At 43.0% G+C, this 20,281-nt stretch overlaps 1 protein-coding gene across 7 annotated transcripts in view; it reads right to left on the bottom strand.

Moving 5' to 3' along the window:
• Positions 1–13,643: 13,643 nt before the first annotated feature.
• Positions 13,644–20,281, bottom strand: part of cacna1ab (calcium channel, voltage-dependent, P/Q type, alpha 1A subunit, b) — a 117,047-nt gene continuing 110,409 nt past the window's right edge. For all 7 annotated transcript variants that reach the window (XM_085409210.1, XM_085409209.1, XM_085409211.1 and 4 more), the window contains one exon: positions 13,644–19,242. In XM_085409210.1, coding sequence (XP_085265336.1) covers positions 18,514–19,242 — 729 coding nt within the window. In that variant the 3' untranslated portion in view covers positions 13,644–18,513. The remainder of the gene's footprint in view (positions 19,243–20,281) is intronic.

Raw genomic sequence — 20,281 nt, 5'->3', positions numbered from 1 at the left:
GTGGCTGGGCTACAGCTGCAGAAGACACCCGATGGCACTCCTGTAAGGACACTGAAGCTGCAGTTCATACAGGCTCAACACTGGCTTCTTGTTGAATCCATGAACTAAAGCAAAGCAGGTTCCAACCTGGTACAAGCTGGGTGTAACTAATGAACTGTCCAATGAGTGAAAGTTCACTTTACCAGTTAGGCTTTTAAAAGGTTTGTCTGTTAGAGATGAATTATCCAACATGAGGGATACATAGAGATACAAAACAATTGAGTTCTTTGATTATATAAAATGACTCTAAAACGCTTTCTCAACTTTGAGTTAGGAAACTGATGCAGAGCCTGGTCGGAAGATTAAACTAACTGTCAAACATGGAGGTGATTGATCAGGGTGAGTTAGCCAATGATTAGCATTAGCTGTCTGCTTAGGTAAGTCTAGTTTATCCAGAAAATCTTCTCTCTAGTCATAAAGGTCTAGTGTGTCCAGAAGAGCGCAGTCCTGGGAACAGCTAAGATACTGCGCAGGACCCTCAAGCTCCCAGGCCTCTGGTAGAGGACCTGAGCTTATATATATATATATATAAACACCCAGCACGCCCCTGCGGGCGGTTTATCCTTCAAGCTCGGGTCCTCTACCAGAGGCCTGGGAGCTTGAGGGTCCTGCGCAGTATCTTAGCTGTTCCCAGGACTGCGCTCTTCTGGACAGAGATCTCCGATGTTATTCCCGGGATCTGCTGGAGCCACTCGCCTAGCTTGGGAGTCACCGCACCTAGTGCTCCGATTACCACGGGGACCACCGTTACCTTCACCCTCCACATCCTCTCGAGCTCTTCTCTGAGCCCTTGGTATTTCTCCAGCTTCTCGTGTTCCTTCTTCCTGATATTGCTGTCATTCGGAACCGCTACATCGATCACTACGGCCGTCTTCTTCTGTTTGTCTACCACCACTATGTCCGGTTGGTTAGCCACCACCATTTTGTCCGTCTGTATCTGGAAGTCCCACAGGATCTTAGCTCGGTCATTCTCCACCACCCTTGGGGGCATCTCCCATTTTGACCTCGGGACTTCCAGGTTATACTCGGCACAGATGTTCCTGTACACTATGCCGGCCACTTGGTTATGGCGTTCCATGTATGCCTTGCCTGCTAGCATCTTGCACCCTGCTGTTATGTGCTGGATTGTCTCTGGGGCATCTTTACACAGCCTGCACCTGGGGTCTTGCCTGGTGTGATAGACCCCAGCCTCTATGGATCTTGTACTCAGAGCTTGTTCTTGTGCTGCCATGATTAGTGCCTCTGTGCTGTCTTTCAGTCCAGCTTTGTCCAGCCACTGGTAGGATTTCTGGATATCAGCCACCTCCTCTATCTGCCGGTGGTACATACCGTGCAGGGGCCTGTCCTTCCATGATGGTTCCTCGTCTCCCTCCTCTTTCTTGGGTTTCTGCTGCCTGAGGTATTCACTGAGCACTCGGTCAGTTGGGGCCATCTTCCCAATGTATTCTTGGATGTTCGTTGTCTCATCCTGGACTGTGGTGCTGACACTCACCAGTCCCCGGCCCCCTTCCTTCCGCTTAGCGTACAGCCTCAGGGTGCTGGACTTGGGGTGAAACCCTCCATGCATGGTAAGGAGCTTTCTTGTCTTTATGTCAGTGGCTTCTATCTCCTCCTTTGGCCAGCCTATTACCCCAGCAGGGTACCTGATCACGGGCAGGGCGTACGTGTTGATGGCCCGGATCTTGTTCTTACCATTCAGCTGACTCCTCAGGACTTGCCTGACCCTCTGCAGGTACTTGGTGGTTGCAGCCTTTCTAGCGGCCTCTTCATGGTTCCCATTTGCCTGCGGGATCCCCAGGTACTTGTAACTGTCCTCTATGTCTGCAATGTTGCCTTCTGGTAGTTCAATCCCCTCAGTTCTGACTACCTTCCCTCTCTTTGTTACCATCCGACTACACTTCTCCAGTCCGAACGACATTCCAATGTCATTGCTGTATAGCCTGGTAGTGTGGATCAGTGAATCGATGTCTCGTTCACTCTTGGCATACAGCTTGATGTCATCCATGTACAGGAGGTGGCTGACAACTGCTCCGTTCCGTAGTCGGTATCCGTAGCCAGTCTTGTTAATGATCTATATATATATATATATATATATATATATATATATTGCTCTGACTTGTATTATGAGTATGAGTCTGTGGTCAGGGAGAAGGTCCTGTAACTCTCTGTCTGCAAAATACACTACATGATGACCAATGCTGGGCAATTAATTATATAGTTACTTCTTCAATAAAGTAACTGAGTTATGCAAACAACAAAGTTTTTTGCAGCTGTTTACCTAAAAATGCAGCCAAGGCGTTTTTTTAAATAAACATTTCAAAATATTTACAGAACAATCAGCTGTTCTGCATCAAATTTGATGCCACACAAATCATTTGTGTCACTCCAAAAAATAATTTCTGTCCACTATGAGATAAAGGAGAACAACAGCCTGATACCTGCAGGCCTGGCAACAGGAGATGTATCACTCCTGTAACATTCAGCAGTCGCCTCATTGTCCTGACACACACAACAAAACTATTGACTACACTACACACTAACTACACAAGATTTGCACTAAACATCGAAAATCTCTCACATCTCAAACACCGCCGTCACTCCTAAAACTTCCCCCCCTGCATAAACAACTAAATGCCATACTGCCATATCATTTTTGTGATTGGTCGACATGGTACATTTTTCGACCAATAGGAAAGGCTGGGGGAGTTGGGAGGGCTGTTTTTGCTCACAGGGGAGAGTGCTTTTGAGGTTTTCCTTATAAAACACCGTTTTTACCGTTTCTTCCTGCAGTAAATATAAAGAATGATAGTATTCAGGAAGAAAACCAAACATTGCATATATTTTTTATCATAACTCTGGTTTTACTTGGCCTGGTATAAAGTCCACACTTTTCCCGTCAATTGTTCTGCTCACATCTCCAATGGTTGTACACGTTGTCATTAACGTGGCTTCACTCCACATCAGCCACGCCGCTTTGCTAGCTAAAACACCAGTGTCAGCACATAAGGAAGCTGTCATAGCCTGTCAACGACGTTGATTAGCTGCGTATATATGAGTGTGAATCGCATCATTGGCTGGACTATAGGATAAAGTGGCGTCGTTCTAATCCCATACGGGAGCAGCCAGTCACTTACTGACTAACACTGCAAAACTGAATTCTTAAAGTATTAATTTTAATTTCAATTCAGGTTAGATTTTTTTTTGTGTGTGCAACGCAGATTTTCTGTGCGCAGAGACCGTGCCAGCAGTGCGCAATTGCGCAGAGGGAACATTGATTGCAACATGGAATTTGGGTCTTCAAACTAAAGTAGGAAAATAGGAACATAGATAGTGCCATCATTGCCAGACCTGGCCCACATCTGGTTGACATACACCCTGCCATGACACCAGTCAGTCAGAAGTGCCAGCTTGATGCCGGATCCGGGCCAGACCTGTTTTCTATGAGCCTGGGCCACATACACCAAACCACAATCGGGCCAGATGTGGCATGCCATCACATAAAAAATGCCACCTACGTCAGGCCTGACCCATATCTGGATGACATACCACTTACCGGTCAGTCAGCAGTGCCGGCTTGACACCAGATCTGGGCCAGACCAGCTTGCTATGTGGGTATATTAGCACTGCTAGGTCCCAGCAACATTTAATTTTTTTTCAGACTTTCATTTAATTACATGAAAATTTAACTAAACTCAATTAAATTTTTATTTGTTTGTTTGAATAAGCTTCAGTCTTGTAAATGGAGACCTATACAGCATATCTATATATTAGCATGCTAATATATATTAAAGGATAAGACTTTATGGCATCACGTAGTGTGTTGCAATAAACACAAATTAAAGCTGACACTAATGGAATGTTATAGGTAACTATTTTATTTATTAAACATTTTATAGGTAATATCAGGAGAAATTTAATGCCAGTTCAGTTTAGTCATATTATGTATCGTTCATGAGTTTTCAACTCTAAGCTCTCGCTGATTTTCAACTGAAGATATAACAATGATCCAGCGTTAATATTATATTTCTAAAATGCCTCAAATACATGAATATAAAGTTAAACGTTTCTAAACACTGTCTATGAGAGTTGGGACCTATTTTTAGCAACCATGACTCATGCGGGAGTAAACAACAGTACATTTGTTGGGGACTATTTTTAGCTGCAGATTAATCCTCGCTTGCTGTTCTAGTGAGCATTTCCGGCAGAGCAGTTGTGTAACCGAGACCTGGACAAATTAAACAATAGACTGTGTGTTTATAGTGCATCAACTGGACCTTTATGCAAAGAGCTATTTTTTGGCTTTATTTCCACTGATCATTTAAAGGATCAGTTCATTCTGTGGACTGTTAATTGATTATATTTTGATGGTAAGAATAATAAGAGAATATGTCCAGGCCTAGTTCTCAAAATGAATGAGGTAAACACAGCTCTTACATATCACGCTGTTGCTACAGCAGCAAAGCAAAGAGATATGATGGATTCCCTGGATCAGTGCTGCCTTGTGAAAGCCATGTAAGAAGCTGCCTGATTAAAATGCAGAGTGCAGAGGCCAGGCAGAGGCATGACCTAGAGCTGTAGCAGCTCGGAGCTAAAAAAAAGAACAGGCAGGAAATGTCACAGGATGTATGCATGCGTCCAATGACGCCGCGCTGCCTGTGATGGTGGGAGATAACCTGTGTGATCGTGTACATGGGCGTAAATACAGATATTCTACACATTATAGCGCTGCATTACACTGCTTAGATGGTTTCAATTAATGTATCTGACATTTATATAAGCACATTAGCTATCGACATGTTAAAACAATGCATGTGCAAACATTAGCAGGACACAGAGCGGGATAGAACTGCAACTGACAGTCTCTGATATCTTAAAATAAAACATTGGCATTCACCACATTAACACATTAATGATTTCATGACAGTCACTCAGCCCACTTAGCACATCATACAGTCACAGGCTACAGACACCTCAGAAGGTCTGTTAGTACAATTAAGTGCACAGGAGGGCATGTTATTTGTTACATAATGACTGAGGTATAGTAGTATAACTAGCTGCTACAGTTTCCGGTTACAGTTATAGTCACAAAATCAGCATAAGATATACAAGGTACACCTGTTAAACTGTTGGTTAACACAAATATCTAATTAGCCAGTCTCATGGTAGCAACTCAGTGAATGTAGGCATTGACACATGGTCAAGATAATCTGCTTTCACATTTCCTACTTTATTCTGGTGACTTGTGTTTTGCTTTTGGTTTTACTTCCCTTATCTAATAAATGGTTTGCTTTTTGTGAAACCTTGCCTCCATATGTCTGCGCTTGGGTCCTCCACACTAAAGCTCAGGCTGCTATAATGGTCTGGGGGACTTTTTCTGGCACACCTTGGACTCTTTGTCTTCATTTAAACATCAAAGTATCTGAGTGTTACTGCTGACCATGTCCATCCCTTTATGACCACACTGTAAAGATCCTCCAGCATGATGTCACACAACTCAAATAAATCCAAAGCGATTTCTTGAAAATTACACAAAGTCACCAGATGTCAGTCAAACAGAGCACAACTGGGATTTGCTGGACTGGCAGATCATGGAAGTAAGAAAGTGCAAATGAAAATGATGGTAGAAACGTGACAAACGCAGCAACATGCAAAAACATCAGCTGTCTTTTTCTCAAATAAACAAATGAAACAAACATAAATGGCTATTTCCTCTCATAGCTACCACTTTAATTGCACGCTCTACTTGTGCAATGTTTCATTACACCTGATGGTAGAATTAGCACCACCTACGCCTTATGCTGCATTTCCATTACTGGTGAAGAAACAACTGTCCACAGGTCATTTTTAGCAGAAGCCCACGTGATTGGCAGGAAATAAAAGTTTATCTGGCCTCAGCTTTTTTTTTCTTGATTTTTTTTTTTTAATGTTTCTGCGATGAAAGGGTGAAGCATCAAGCAATTAAGAGATCATATGAGCCATATGAGTAATTCAAAGACAGGATTTTTGGGGGAAATTACCTTCCCAAAACTTGTCATGACTTTTTAAACACTTCATTGTCCTCCAAAACCCCCCTGCTGAACAAACTGAAGAAAGTTCTTTGAACAGGGAGTCCCGCTCTGTCAAAATGTGGTTAGTGAGTGGCCTTGGGCTTCTCCAGAGAGGAGAAGGAGGAGGAAGTAGTTAGGAGTTGCGGCTCTGTGCGTGTGATTGCTCGATGAGTCCATGTTAAAAGGCTGTGAACACATGATATCCCGCTCTATTAGTGCTGACTGATATGTTTCATTAAAGCAGAGGAACTATGAGCATGAATGAGTAAGATAGCCTGTGTGTGTTTGTGTGTGTGCGTGTGTGTGCGTGTGTGTGTGCATGCGTACGTCTGGCAGCAGCAGAGCTGGCAGAGATGGGAAATGATGCCGACGGGCAACACATTGTGTAGGAGGAGTCTATTTTAAGACTGCAGGAGAAGGACAACGCGCTCTAATGTATCTGGCCTTGTGTGACTGTGTGTGTGTGTGTGTGTGTTTGATGCAGTAGGCAGGCTAATGGCCTGTGGGTATGCTTTAAGTGTCCTTAAAGCACACAGATCATTGTATCTTTTCATAAAAATCTAATTAAGACGCAACTCTTCTCATGTTTTTAGTCTATTTGGGTATCTGTCACGTGCCACCCAGTGAATATTAGTGTGTGTGTGTGTGTGTGTGTGTGTGGGAGGAGGTGGAAGACATCCATGTGAGTGGAGACGCAGGCAGACAGAGAGGAGGAGGAAGGATAGATGTGAGAAGAAGGATGGCTCCAGGAAGAGGCATTCAGAGAGACGAAGGGAGGAGGGATGTCAATAAAACGTGACTCCGTGGGGAGGAGGGGAGCGTAGGACACAGCAAAGGCTGCATGTGTGCGAACATGTAGGTGTGTATGTTTGTGTGTCTTCCACGGCTGCCATCAGTGACGTAGTGCCAGACGTAGACAGAGAGTGGGAGGAGGAACAGGAGGGAGGCACTCTGGGGACGCTCGGTGAGGGGGCGTTTGATTTCAACATGCTTCAAATTCCTAAATAGAGAGGCAGCTTTTTTTTTCAGGGTAATCACACCTGTGATGAGCTGGCTGCATACATGGACCACTTTTTCATTCACTAACTCGCTCATCCATTCAGGGATCTAGTTTGCAGGAGATACTCAGGAACATCTCAGTGACGTATATATTATCACACTGATAGTGATTAAAGTGACAGCAGTGATGAGATGGTAGTAAATCAAGCCCTCTCCAGGTTCTACAGTGAAATGAAGCTAATATAGAGAAAAAAGAGAATCTGAAAAGAATGACTCATTAAGAGATAGAATTTGGATGACAGATGCTGTTGAATCATTGCAGTTTAATTGCTTAGCAATTGCAAAACTCTAAATTTCTAATATTGTGCAATAAATCTGCCTGTTTGTTTGTTTGTTTGTTTGTTTGTCCGGAAACTCCTCACGTATGATCAGGATCTGCGCAACCAAAGCTGGCACAGGGTGCTTCACAGATCTCTGAAGGTTCTTATCGATATCAGATCATGTTGCCTAGCAATCACCTACCAACAGGCCAAACTGACTTATTTGTAGCATTTATGCACCTATAACATATTCAAGAGAGTAACGACTAATTTATATCTGGAAAAGTTGAATTTTACACGATATATTGTAATGATTTCAATGAATAATAATATGCCATGAAGTTGCCTAGGAACCACCTAACAATGGGCAAAATTACCTGTTTTTTGCCAGGGCAATGGGGCTGTGACCCAGCATTTTGAGTTTATTATGTATGTCTGATTTCTTATGATGTAATGGTAATTTCTAGTGTTATTATTAGTGTGTCTTAGTTAGGTTTGGTTTCATCCACGCTCCCTTGTTTATGTGTAATTTTCGGTTTCCTGTGTAAGTTTGTCCTTTATGTGTGATTTTTAGTTACGTATGTGCCTCGTTTCCCTTTATCTGTTTCACGTTCCTCTAGTGTATCAGTCCTTCTCCCCAGACTGTTATGTGTTTCCTGTCTGTGTTTTCCAAGTCATATTGTCAAGCTCGTGTTGTCACAGTTTTCATCTCATTATGTTTCCTGTTTTATTTTTACGTTCTTGTGTTTCCATGTTCAGTGTGTTTAGTTTTGCTTCCCCTGTATCATCATTCATTTGTGTCAGCTGTGTTTCCCATGTGTTTCTACTTCCCTTGTTACTCTTCTAAGTATACATGTCCTCTGTCTGCCTTTATTCACTTTCATGTTTTTTTCAACTTCATGTTTTGTTCTTTGTCTCTTGTGTTTAGCATTTAGTTTTTCCCAGTTTAGTTCTAGTTAGTTTTGCCTCAGTGTGGATCGGCCTTTTGTTTTGTACTTTCTCCCAGCCACAAATAAACAGCTCGCCTTTTGTTAGATTATAGTTTGATTCCAAGTGTCTGTATTTGGGTCATTTCATAGCTAACAGCATGAAAAGATTATAATCATTATATTAACACTTACATTTATAGCTGCTTAGATTATAAATGACCACAATGTAGACATGAATGCTCAAAGTAATTTTTGCTGTGAGAAAGATTTTTCCTCTTTTGTATCTTTCTCCCACTTAAGTGTTTCAGTTCATCAAATCATTTCTATCATTACACTTAATACAAAATACAGTTTTTAAGTGAGGATTTCATTTCTCAAGGGAGAAAAGCTATCCAAAGCTATGTGGTCTTGTGTGAAAATATAAGTTGTGTGAGCGTAAATAAATCCCACAAACTTAGTTTCCCTGATACTGTTTGTTGCTTTTAAACTAAATGCAGATTAAGTAAAAGTTTCACCACATCATTCCTGCTGTTTCACTGTGAGCACGTGTGTCTGCTGTCATCCTGTTAGTGTGTAACACTGTATTATTCACATATTACTCTGTCATACCAAGTTGCTCTGATCTTGTGACGTCTGTTTCTGTCTTCTTGCTGTGACACTGTGAATAAAGTAGACAGCTGGTACAAACTAACATAAATGATTTAAAAATGCATATAATAGTTTAAAATTGTTGTACTGACTTTTCTAAAACATTGTTCTGTCATCCATAATTTGGTTTAGTAATGAAACAGTACAAGAAGAAGAGCCACTGGTTACAGTGCTCACTGTCCCCGTATTTAAATCACCACACAATTTATTTACTCCTGTTACATGTGATCGTACAACATACGTCCTGAAAGTTCAGAAAACTCTCGCACGGACAGAGTAATTCATCTGTTGTTCTTCTCGGGATCTGGAAGCTAAAGGTTCAACCCTGAGTTGTCACGTGCCTCATTTATTTGGTGTTTTTTCATAATGAGAATCAATGACGTCTAAGTCCTCAGGTAAATTTAGAAAAAGTTAACGGAGAGCAATCTCTCAGTAAGAAAAAGAATCATGACAGATAGCTATTCCTATATGAACTGGGTAATGTCTTTGGATCCCACATCATTTGATGGAAATGAAAAGTATTGAGCTACAGGGGGCTGAATGGAAAGACAACCTGAAAATCAAAGTGACAACAGCTTTTTTTTTGTTTTTGAGCAGTGTAAATGACTCTGCTCCCAGCACGCCTGCTCATGTTTCTCATTGGTCATATGGTACCAGCACCTCCTCGTAAACAGATGGGTGATTTTTTCTTATCTTAATGAGATCTTAACAATTCACTTTGAGATGACAAAGTAAAAGAAGGCAGGCAAGTGTTTTGGGAGGATGTCTGGGCAAGGTTAGGTGGAGTCTACAGCAGCTAGCAACAAGAATAAATAAATAAATAAAAGTGGCACAAATATTTATCAAGACTTTTAACTAGCAGACACTATGAACTCATCCAGAAAGTATTTATTGCACTCATGAATCAGGGAAGGCAGAAAGTTGTTTTTTACAGACTTCTTTGCAAGTTGACTTTTATTTTAACACAAGAAGAGGCACCCTGCAGGCCATTAGAAATACTGCAGAGTAAAATGTAAGTAATGGTCATCCTTTATTTCCAGTTTGTGACTGTAGCATTTGGATTTGCGTTCAAGTTTGCAGAACATCACAATAAGCTTCTCCTCTCACGAACAACCGAAATCTATTTACATGCATTTTCCATGTGATCAATTCCAATGAGAGTTTGTTCAGTCTTGTATTGATTTCAGTGAGTCCACCTACAGTTCTTTGTGGAGCTAAAACAAGCTATTTCACATCTGTTATCACACCAACTGTGATTAGATTATGTGTACTCTGATTCGTCAGCGGTGTCACGGTGTGTGGCATCAATGAAGCAGACAGGAGGATGGTTAGAATGCATTCTCTCTGGTTTATTCAGGTTCTTTAGGAAGAGTTCTGTTTGAAATTACAAAATGCACTGGTAGAAACAGCAGAGATAGAGAAAGAAACAGGGAGAGAAAGAGATGGTCAGAGAAAGTGAGAAAGAGAGAGGAAGAGAGAAAGAAGGGAATTCATAAACGGGAATAACATCACCAGATTCAGGTTCAGGCAGCTCTTTACTCTCAAAGGGATTGTTTATCATCCAGGAAAAGTTTAGTATTCCTTCTCCCCCCTTTTTAAAATCTTTTTTCTCTCTCTTTTTTCTTGTAATGTTATTTTAAGTGTTATCTATCCTTCTTACCCCATGGATACCCTCCCTCCCTCCCCGTGAAATAACTGGCAAATATAAGAAACAAACATTCTTTGATTTTATCATCAAAGTCATTTCCATTTTTTTTGTTAGCATGATTTTGTTTTTCCGTTTTTTTATTTGTGTTTTTTTTTATTTTTGTTTTTAAAAATAGAAGAAAAAAGAAACACATTGCTCTTAAAAACATCTATCTATCTATCTATATATATATATTTTACATATATATACTTTTTCTTTATATTTAATATATTTTTTTTAATTCCTGAAGTTGACTTGTTACCCAACATAGTGGCATGCACATTGCACATGCAAATCTGTAATTAAATACTTCTCTTTTATCTTAAATTGCCATGTATGATTATATTTTTATCTTTTTTTTCCACCCCGACTTGCTGTATGGTTTTCTACTGTGGCACTGGTTTTGGTTCTACTGGGTCGAGGGTCGGATGGCGTGCGTGGCGATGGATGGCTGGTGGCTGCTCCAGAGAGATTCCCAGCTTTGCATCTCAGCGCTGACAAAGCATTTTAATCGGCTGGTATTCGGATCCCTTGAAGTCAGATTGAACCCTTTGTTTTTTAACAGTTGATGGAGGGCTGTGTAACTGGAGAAGGTCACTCTGACACCTTTAACTCCTTCTGTTTGGCTCGGTGTGACTGTTCCACCAGCTGTTGCCTAACTGTCACAAAGCAGCAGATTAAACATCTCTAGTGGCTTGAACATGACGTAATAGCTCGTTTGCTGCATCACTAATATTCCCTAAACTGGTTAAAGGGATTCAGAGTCTTCTTCACAAGAACATATTTAACAGTATTTTCAAACCTACAAAACAGTCCAGTTTTGGGATCTATCAGCCTGCAGTGTCTGACGTTGAGAGCAAAAAGCAAAAAAGAAATCGAATCTTCTGGAGGCAACTCTTCTCTGGTGAGCTGATGGCGATGCAAACAAACAGAGAGCACAGAGATGGTGAGGGAAGAATGAAGGACATGGATGGAAACAGTGGGGAGCTTGCTTGAGGGTTGCAGCGGCTACAGCAAGAGGCATTTCACCCGTGTTTCTGAAGAATCGATTTACTGATTGGATTAGGGAACCAGGCAGGTGTCATGCTTTTGCATTAATAACTCTCTCCTTCAGTGTAAATGTAAAGACCTTATCTGCTAAAGAGATTATCGATACGTTAAATGCAGTTTAATCTGCTAACATACAATGTAAGGGTTTGCCGGGCTGTATTTGCTGTTCTTCTGTTTCCTTGAGGTGAGAAACTGATCACTGAGAATGGTTTCTTTTCTCACTGCTGATCAGATGAGCTCATCTGAGTTACAAATTATTCATCTAAGTGAATAAATTCAGCCCCAACACCTGCCAGGCTCCACGAGGAACTGAGCAAGGCGCACACGCGGCAGACAGACGCCTCCAAACCAAAAATGCGCACACAAGCATCAACTCACTCAACCGATCCACACGGGCGTTTCACAATGAGCGATGACTGTGAAAGCTCAATCCCACCACCTTGCGTTCACGGGTGGTATGACACGATGAGGGAGGGCGAGGGGACGGAGGGAGAAGAGAAGCGACACGAGTGTAGAATGAATGGAGATCTGATGAACACAGAGAGTTTTTCCACAAACTTTATGGATTGTATACACAAGAATTACAGAGGCAATATACACATTAGATGGCATCGGAGAGAGAGACGATGGGTGACACATGTGACATGATGATCTACCGAGCCCCACCCCATCCCCACCCACCCCTTACAAATACAAACACGCACACACACACCCTCCACACCATCCTTACCAATGGGCAATGAGGACGTTAAAACGTAATGTGTGTGCGCTGTGAATATCTCAGATGAAGAAATCATCTTAGTGTCCTGTACAGTGTAAGGCACTGAGGATTACCTTCTGTAGCCGATGGTGCCAGGACACACACACACTCACACACACACTAATAAACGGACGAATGCATGCAAACCCAGTCCCGTATCTTCTCACATGTACACACACACACAGTTAGTGCTGAAACGATTAGTCGATTATAGAGACAGCCAACGCAACCTTCCAAAACCATTTACTACTTTAGACTTACTTATTTAACTTGAACCAAACTTGACTGTTATTTTATTCCTTTCAAATAAAGACCGGGCTCATTAATGAACACTAATGGGAAAATGTGTTTTCAATGCTTGTAATCCACATAACAACAAACCTGCACTTTAACAGGAACTCTTAAGCCATTGCCAAAAATCTTAGAAGCTTGAAGTGATTTTTATTAGAAAAAAGCTATTAGTCAATCAGATATTCACTGGCAACAGTATTGATACCAGCGGTGCCGTGTTGGCCTCCCCCAGCTGACACTGAACTTCACACACTAGCAGACAACTCAACAGCTGAAGGAGATAACGCTCATAACTCTGAACAACAATGTCGTATTTTTTGCACACGTTCGCACAACTTAAAAGTACTTTTGCTGTTGATGTTTCTTTTTTAAAATATTCTCTCACTTTCCCCTGTGGTATTGACATTGGTTCTGAGGATTTTCCATGGCGTCAGTATTGACTTTTAAATTCTAGTATCGTGACAAACCTGATACGTATATGTATAATAATGACAAGGCTTAGCGATTAATCACACAAATCGATTTCAGCACTAAACACACTTGGACGCCACTCGAAACACCTGCTCAGTCATATACACTCACACACTGTCACAGACATCACAAACAGAGGAAATGTCTCCTTATGGCAGCAGTAGCCCCGCCTTCCTCACAGCGGGACAAAGCGTGGATGGGTTGACGGTGGAAAACATGGCTTCTGAGGATGAGTCTGAAAAGTGGTCCAGTGCCATTGTGAAATTGTGTAAAACATCTCTATGACCTCTGCTGCTGCTGCTCCCTGTCCTCCCCTCCCCCAAACTCCCCCCTCCATCCCCTGGAGTCACCAAAACCTCTAAGAAATTGCCTTCGGCCCCTCCCACCCGTCCCTCCCCTGCCTTGCTCTTGACCCCCCTTACACACACACACGCATGCACACATTTAGTGCTGTACAAAGGGGAGACCACAGAGTGGCTTCAGCTACATAAGCACAACTTTTGGCAGCACTACTGTACATTAAACCCCACGGTGTACTGTTTCTTCTTCTTCTTCTTTTTTTTTTTAAAGAGAGCCCTTATTTCTGTGTTTTCGAAACGTTGCCTCACGACTGACCCGCTGACACAATTTCACAGCCAACTGAGCGGATGGGTTGGTGCATCTGTTCGGTTTTCCTTTATCCCACAAGGAAGAAGAAAATCCAGAAATGATTAGTCACACATTTAGAAAGGTGACAGAAGCCAGAGGTGAAGATGCGAAGGAGATGTGGAGAGAAGTGATGACTGAGCAAAAAACCTTGCAGACCCTCCCCTCCCTCCCCAATCCTGTGCAAAACAAAGAGAAACACCCACAAAAACTAATAAAGATCAAATGCTCACTGATCTTTTATCGTCAAAGAGAACGGTGTTTGTTTTTGGAAATGCTCACACACAACATGCTTTCACAAAAGGGCAGTGTTGTGTGTCGGCCATTTTGGATCTGCTGTTACAATTCTGGACAAGCGAGTGGTGTCATGGAGCCAAAATGGAGGTGGCTTTTTAATGCCTGCCTGTCAACAGTGTGGCGTGTCGGCAGGCTGTTGACGGAGAGGAGTCGGTGTATAATGTGCTAGTGAAAGCAGAAAGGTGGGGTTACCGTTCCAACCTCTGACACCACACCAGGTAAAACCATACAATAACTCAATCTGACGCCTGCGTGTTGTCGTGTAGCTGACTCTTTGTTATGTTTTCTATCTAGCTACCTAACTCTAGAGGGACCTGAGAAGTAAGCAAACTGCCGTGCACCTCTGTGAAACTCTCACTACACCGCCTGAAACTGGACCCAGGACATCTCCGGGATGGACACGAGATGGTGCCACACCATAGCCAAGAGGGCTAGCCAGTTAGCAGGATCCTGAAATGATGGTCATTTTAGTCTGTAGAGGCCAAAACCTCAAGGCTTTGATTCCAACTGTGTGGATCTCTTAGGATTTTGGCAACTTTTACAAAAATCTGTATGTCTGAATGGGAGTTTTAAAGTCGTCCGTCCCACTCTGGATGCGATGTGGCTTTCCTGCTTCGAGTCTAGCCTTTTGACCGTTTCCTCACTGTGGCCCAGTTTTAAAGTCACCACTCTCCCCATTTCTATGCTAGTATGGGCGCCAGTGGGACTCAACTTTTAAGGCGTAGTGTGGATGATCTCATCTACTACAGTGGGTTAAGGGTTGAGGGGGGTGAGCGATGGACAAGATGGGGCATGACAAATTTGACTCGGATACAGAAGGCACTGTGGCTCTGTAGGGGGCTTTGGGGAACATTCCCCACCTGCCGTAACCTCTTGATTGTAGGTGAGGACAGAAAGGGGGTTTCGTGTTATGCGCCCCTTCATGCCCACCAAGCAAATGAACAGTTAACAAAAAACAACCACCCCCCCAATCCACATCTTTCCTACGCAATGCTCAACTACTAGGCCTGGAGGCAACACATCTTTTGGAGAGAATAGAAATTTGTGGAGGAAAAAAGGGAATCGTCATCAGGAGGAGGGAGGGAAAAAGACAGCTACAGAGGTACATGAACTGTGGGGGTGTGATGTCATGTGAAGTCTGGGGAAAAAAACATCGGTGCCAGTGTTCACATTTTCTCAGATCTGCATGTTCCCGTTTCCTCGGCCTGTTTTACAGAACCACTGCGTCGTAGGTTCACCTTTTTGAAGTAATATGATGAGGATGCCTATGAGGTCTGCATAGAGTCAACACGTGGACTGGGGTTTGTTTTCTGGCTTTTGCAAACAGCGCGAGGTTTTAAGAGTAGCTCGATTCTTTGACTTCTTTGTGAGCATGATCGGTATGCAAAATAAATATTTATCTGAAACTCTAATTATACTCTGTTGTCTATAACTACATCTACGATATCATATCTAGGTTTATCTGTAGGTAATCAACTATATTTATCTATACTTTATCATTTTGTCCTAGAGTTATTGAATATTCAATAAGTGTTATCCCTCATAACAATAAGGATGAAATATTATTAGTCCTAAGTGTTTCTGTCCTGAACCTTCAGCATCACTCTCTACCAAGCTGAAAGAACAGACGTCAAATGGACAGCAAAAGAAGGATAAATTAGGGAAAAGAAGGTCGGTGGATACTGAGGTTGGTTTTGGCAGGGAATGGTTTGCTACAACCGTATGTGACTGAACTGGGATGACTAGTTGACTCTGGTTAGCCAGACCTGAGAGAAGGGGTTGTAGGGTGGGGTGGATGGTCAGCATTGGCGCAGACAAGCAAGCGGAAGGGCGGACTGACAAACAGATATTGTCTCTCGGGCTGCATCCATGTTTCCTGCGAAACACAAGGACTTAACATATATATCTTGCAAAGATATAAGGTAAAGATCAGCTTTGACTCCTGATCTTGAAACTAGGATGTGGCTCAGAGACTGTCCTGTAGACAGGAAAGGTAGGGCCAATAACATAATATGTTTATCACTGCCCCCTGGTGGCAAAAATACTGACCGACACCAACACTGTACCACTAATACTGTGCTGTTCTCACTACAAAACTGCAGAGCCCAACAGATTGAAAAGCTTTTTTTGGCAGCAAGTGGGAGAATTCAATCTCAGTAGAACTTTTAACTCGGTAAAATGACCTTTTCTGAGCACCTCTTAAGCGTGAAGAGAAGACAAAGTTTTCACGGCTCTCAATAAATTGTCCTACCTCTGACTCTGAACCTAAATTACTGATCTTTGGGTTGGCTTGACAGAGTTCTGACCCCTTTTGAACCACTTCAGGTCAGATAACTGAGAGTCCATCTGACCTCCAAATCCACCATTCCAGAGAGAAAAAAGTGTGTCTTTAAAGATTTGCATTATAGCACACAATGCTGCTCAGGAAGAGTTCCCAAGCCGCAGTTGACTTGAAACATTGCAGCAAGGCATCAGGAACCCGATAAACATCATTGAACGGGGGAATAATAACATAATGGATGTAAACAGGATGAACATAGCATACACAGCATAACTCCAAATAACATGACAACAAATCTACAGCAACAATTCAACCAATCATCACCATTATCATCATCATTGTCACCATCATTTTGCATTGACATTGATATCATTATTCATAAAAGTGTCATCATTAACAATAATAAATAAAGTGTGTTAGAGGTTCGCTTCTCCATGCCCTTTCTCCCTCTTGTTTCTCAAGTGCAGACAGAAACTTTAAGGTGCTCCTTGTCTTCTAACAGGTTGCAGTAACAGAGCTTTGGGCAGAAACGGAGACAAATAAAATACCCAACTGTCAAAACCTGCTTCAGGTACAAAGAAACCACAAAACAACATTTCTGCTGAGATCTGAGAGAGAAAGAAAGAGCTGGAAAGAAGGGAGCTTCTTTTGTAAACCTAAATGCAAAGTTTCCTACAAAGCCCCCCAGGTCCCACCCACACCAGTTAGATTTCCACTCTAATATGTATTTAATCAGTCATGCAGGTTTCCATCAAATTTTGAGCTCTGAAAAAGATCAAAGGAGGCTGAGCGAATGCAACAGAAGAACCAAGCTCCAATGTCCTAAGAAGAACAAGAAGTAAACGACAGAAGAAATACTGAAGAAATTAGTCTTTTTTTCCCATCCCTCCTTTCCTCTCCTCCGCCCTATTCAACTGTGTGATGTCATTTCCTGTCGGGTCATCCTCTGTTGAGTAACAGAGAGGGAAGGGGCTTGACAAAGTGTCCGACTCCCTTTCTCTAGTTACCTGAGCCCAGCCCACAAGTGCAAGTGAACAGGAAGTGAGCCCACACTGTGGCTCTCCCCCCTGCCACCACTATTACTACTACTACTACTACTATCACCACCATCTGCTGGACAGGAAGTGATGTCACATCAGTTCCATCAGCACTATGCGAGTCCTTAACAGTAAACAGAGATGATAAAACTCATCAAATATCAGCCAGCGCTGTGATTGGCTGGTTTTTGCAGTATAGGCGGAGCTTCCTGGTTCTGTCAGTTGGACAGGAAAAAGGTTCTAGATAAAGTGGTTGTTCTCCCTTTTTTTTCTTTTCAGTGTTTGTCATGTAAAGTTTCACTGTGTTCTTCATTGTTCAAGTTTGATTTTCTGGAGGCATAGCTTGGCATGTAAGGGTTGGGGGGGTCCTGGCTTTTTATTAATTGATGTATCTTTAAACATATCAGTCTAGGAGCAGAGTCTAAGCGGCGGACTCTGTGTTCCAGCTCATTTTCAGGCTTTTACAGTAGCAGTCTGGCCAGAGACAAATAGCACACGTCTAGCAAATCTAAGCAATCAGGCATCAGTCTGAGAGAAGTGCTTTTAGGCCTCATAACATCGCACTTGAATAACCTCGTGCTCCTCCCTTGCTTGCACTCCCACACCTCTCTTTTCCTCCTGCAGCCAGGTCTTGATGATCAAGGCTGATTCTGGGAAGTGTAGTTCTGAGATTGAAAGAAGCAGAGGTAAACTGTGTCCAGGCCTTGGCGGTCCTTTTTTCTTTTTTACCCATATGCTGCTCTGCCACTCATTTGAGTATTACACAAAATGTGTAAAAGGCTTTTCTGCTGCCCCCCCCCCCCCCCCCCCCCCTCCCCTCCACCCCTTCCACTCGTTCATAGTCTGAGAGCTGAAGGTAGAGGGTTTTGAGGGTATCCAACCCCTCCCACCACTCTGTTTAGTTTTTTGTTTTTGTTTGTTTTTTCTTTTAGTCTACATATCCAAGGCCAGAGCACTGGAGACTGCTGTTCTTCTTCTCCTCTCCTGCCATATCCCAAGCTCTTTATGGTTGCTAGCACCAGTCATCCTCATCCGTCTCACTATAAGGTTCATGCAGGCCCTTGCGGGGCCCTCTGGCATGGGCAGGCCGGTGGTGTGGGTGGGGTGGCACCCCTGGTGTTCCCCGTCGGTGTGGGGAAGGTGAAGATGAGCGGTAACCATTGGGTACCCTGCGTGGATGCGGTTGAGGGGGTGGAGGAGGCCCGTGGCGGGCAGTCCTAGGTGAACGTGGGTGTGGGTGAGGATTTCCTCCATGTGGGTGAGGGTTGCCGTGGGAGAGGCTCTGCTCGTAGGCGGGAGGCTCGTGGTGACGCTCATACTCATAATCTCTCTCGTAGAAGGGCCCGTCACACTCCAGGCTGTCCCCGGGTGGAGGCCCGCTCCAGCGGCTTCGGTGAGGCGACCTGGGTGAGCCGTGGAGGGGCGAGCGTGGGGACTGGTGCCTAGGGGAGCGTGGCGAACCATGCCGGGATGAAGAGCCCCCGTGGTGGGGAGAGGCGTGGCGTGACGGGGGTCGGTGGTGGTAGCCTCTGTCATGGTCTGGAGGGGAGAAGTGTCGTGGAGAGGGTGAACGCAGGCGACCTGGCCCTGGGGGGCCATAGCCAGGCTTGCGGACCGCGGGGGAGTAGGTGACATGTGGGCGTGGGACTGCAGGGGTCTGAGGCAACTGGCGGCGGCCTCTCCTTGGAGTGCTGGTCCCCGAGGTAGAGGGAACCGGGCTGCCGCTCACCGAACTACTGCCCTACAGCAAAATGTAAACAAGGAAAATCAAAACGCACCACAACAATAACAACAGAGACCAGAATAGAGCAGAACGGAGGTGAGATAGATAGACAGAAAGAAAGAGAGATAGATGGATAGAAAGATGGATACATAGACACCATTAAAAATCATCCAAAAACATAGTGATGAAGCAAAAAATTGACATCAAGAAGCCACATGTCACATTGAAGAAAAATGGACAGAGAAATGGTGACAAAGAAAAAAAAGCATAACAGAAAAAAGAGAGATTGATATCCATAAATAGAAGTGTGGAAATAACCTTTTGTGAACTCTTACTGGAGATTAAGGGTCACAATATATGTGAAATGATTAACTACTGTCCTCAAATCATAATAAGAAGATCCAAGTACATCAAAATATAGATCTAAGACAAAAACAGGTCATACCATACTATAATTGCATGTTTACACTGGTGCTTGAGACTTTGTGTACTCTTTTCTATATTTCTGCAAAAATGAAATTAAAACTTTTTGTTTTTAATATCAGCCCTAAAAGCAGATCCTGCAAATGTGAAGTATTCTACTTTGACTCTTCCCAATGTTACTTGGCTGTCAATAAATAGTACCTGAACCTGTTAGCCAGTAATTATTTTTTTAAACTGATCATCTCAAAGTATTTGCAGAAGTACATCGTTCAGGGCAAAAGAGGGTGAGTTGTTGATGTTCATTAGGCTGGAAATGTTACAGAACTATTTCTGAAGATATTGGATTTCATCAACCCACAGTTAGACACACTGTCTTTAAAGAATGAATTTCAGGACCACTATTATCCTCCCCAGGAGTGGTCGGCCAAAGGGATCGGCTGGGAGCTCACAAAAGAAGACTGGGTAACTTTTAAGCAGTAAAAAGCCATCCCGACATTACTGCATTCCAGCATAAGGACCTTATCCTATCTGTGAAACCGGGTGCTGACAGGATCATGTAGTAGGCCTTTTCTGATGTCCTATTAATGCCACCAAAATAAAAATCAACAGATCAAGTCATCTGTCTGTGAACTGA

The sequence above is a fragment of the Rhamphochromis longiceps genome, linkage group LG6 (genome assembly GCF_057381845.1).
Source record: "Rhamphochromis longiceps isolate RC_006_pf linkage group LG6, R_longiceps_female_GT1.1, whole genome shotgun sequence".
Taxonomy (NCBI): Eukaryota; Metazoa; Chordata; class Actinopteri; order Cichliformes; family Cichlidae; genus Rhamphochromis; species Rhamphochromis longiceps.
This window is presented reverse-complemented; position numbering and strand designations above follow the sequence as displayed.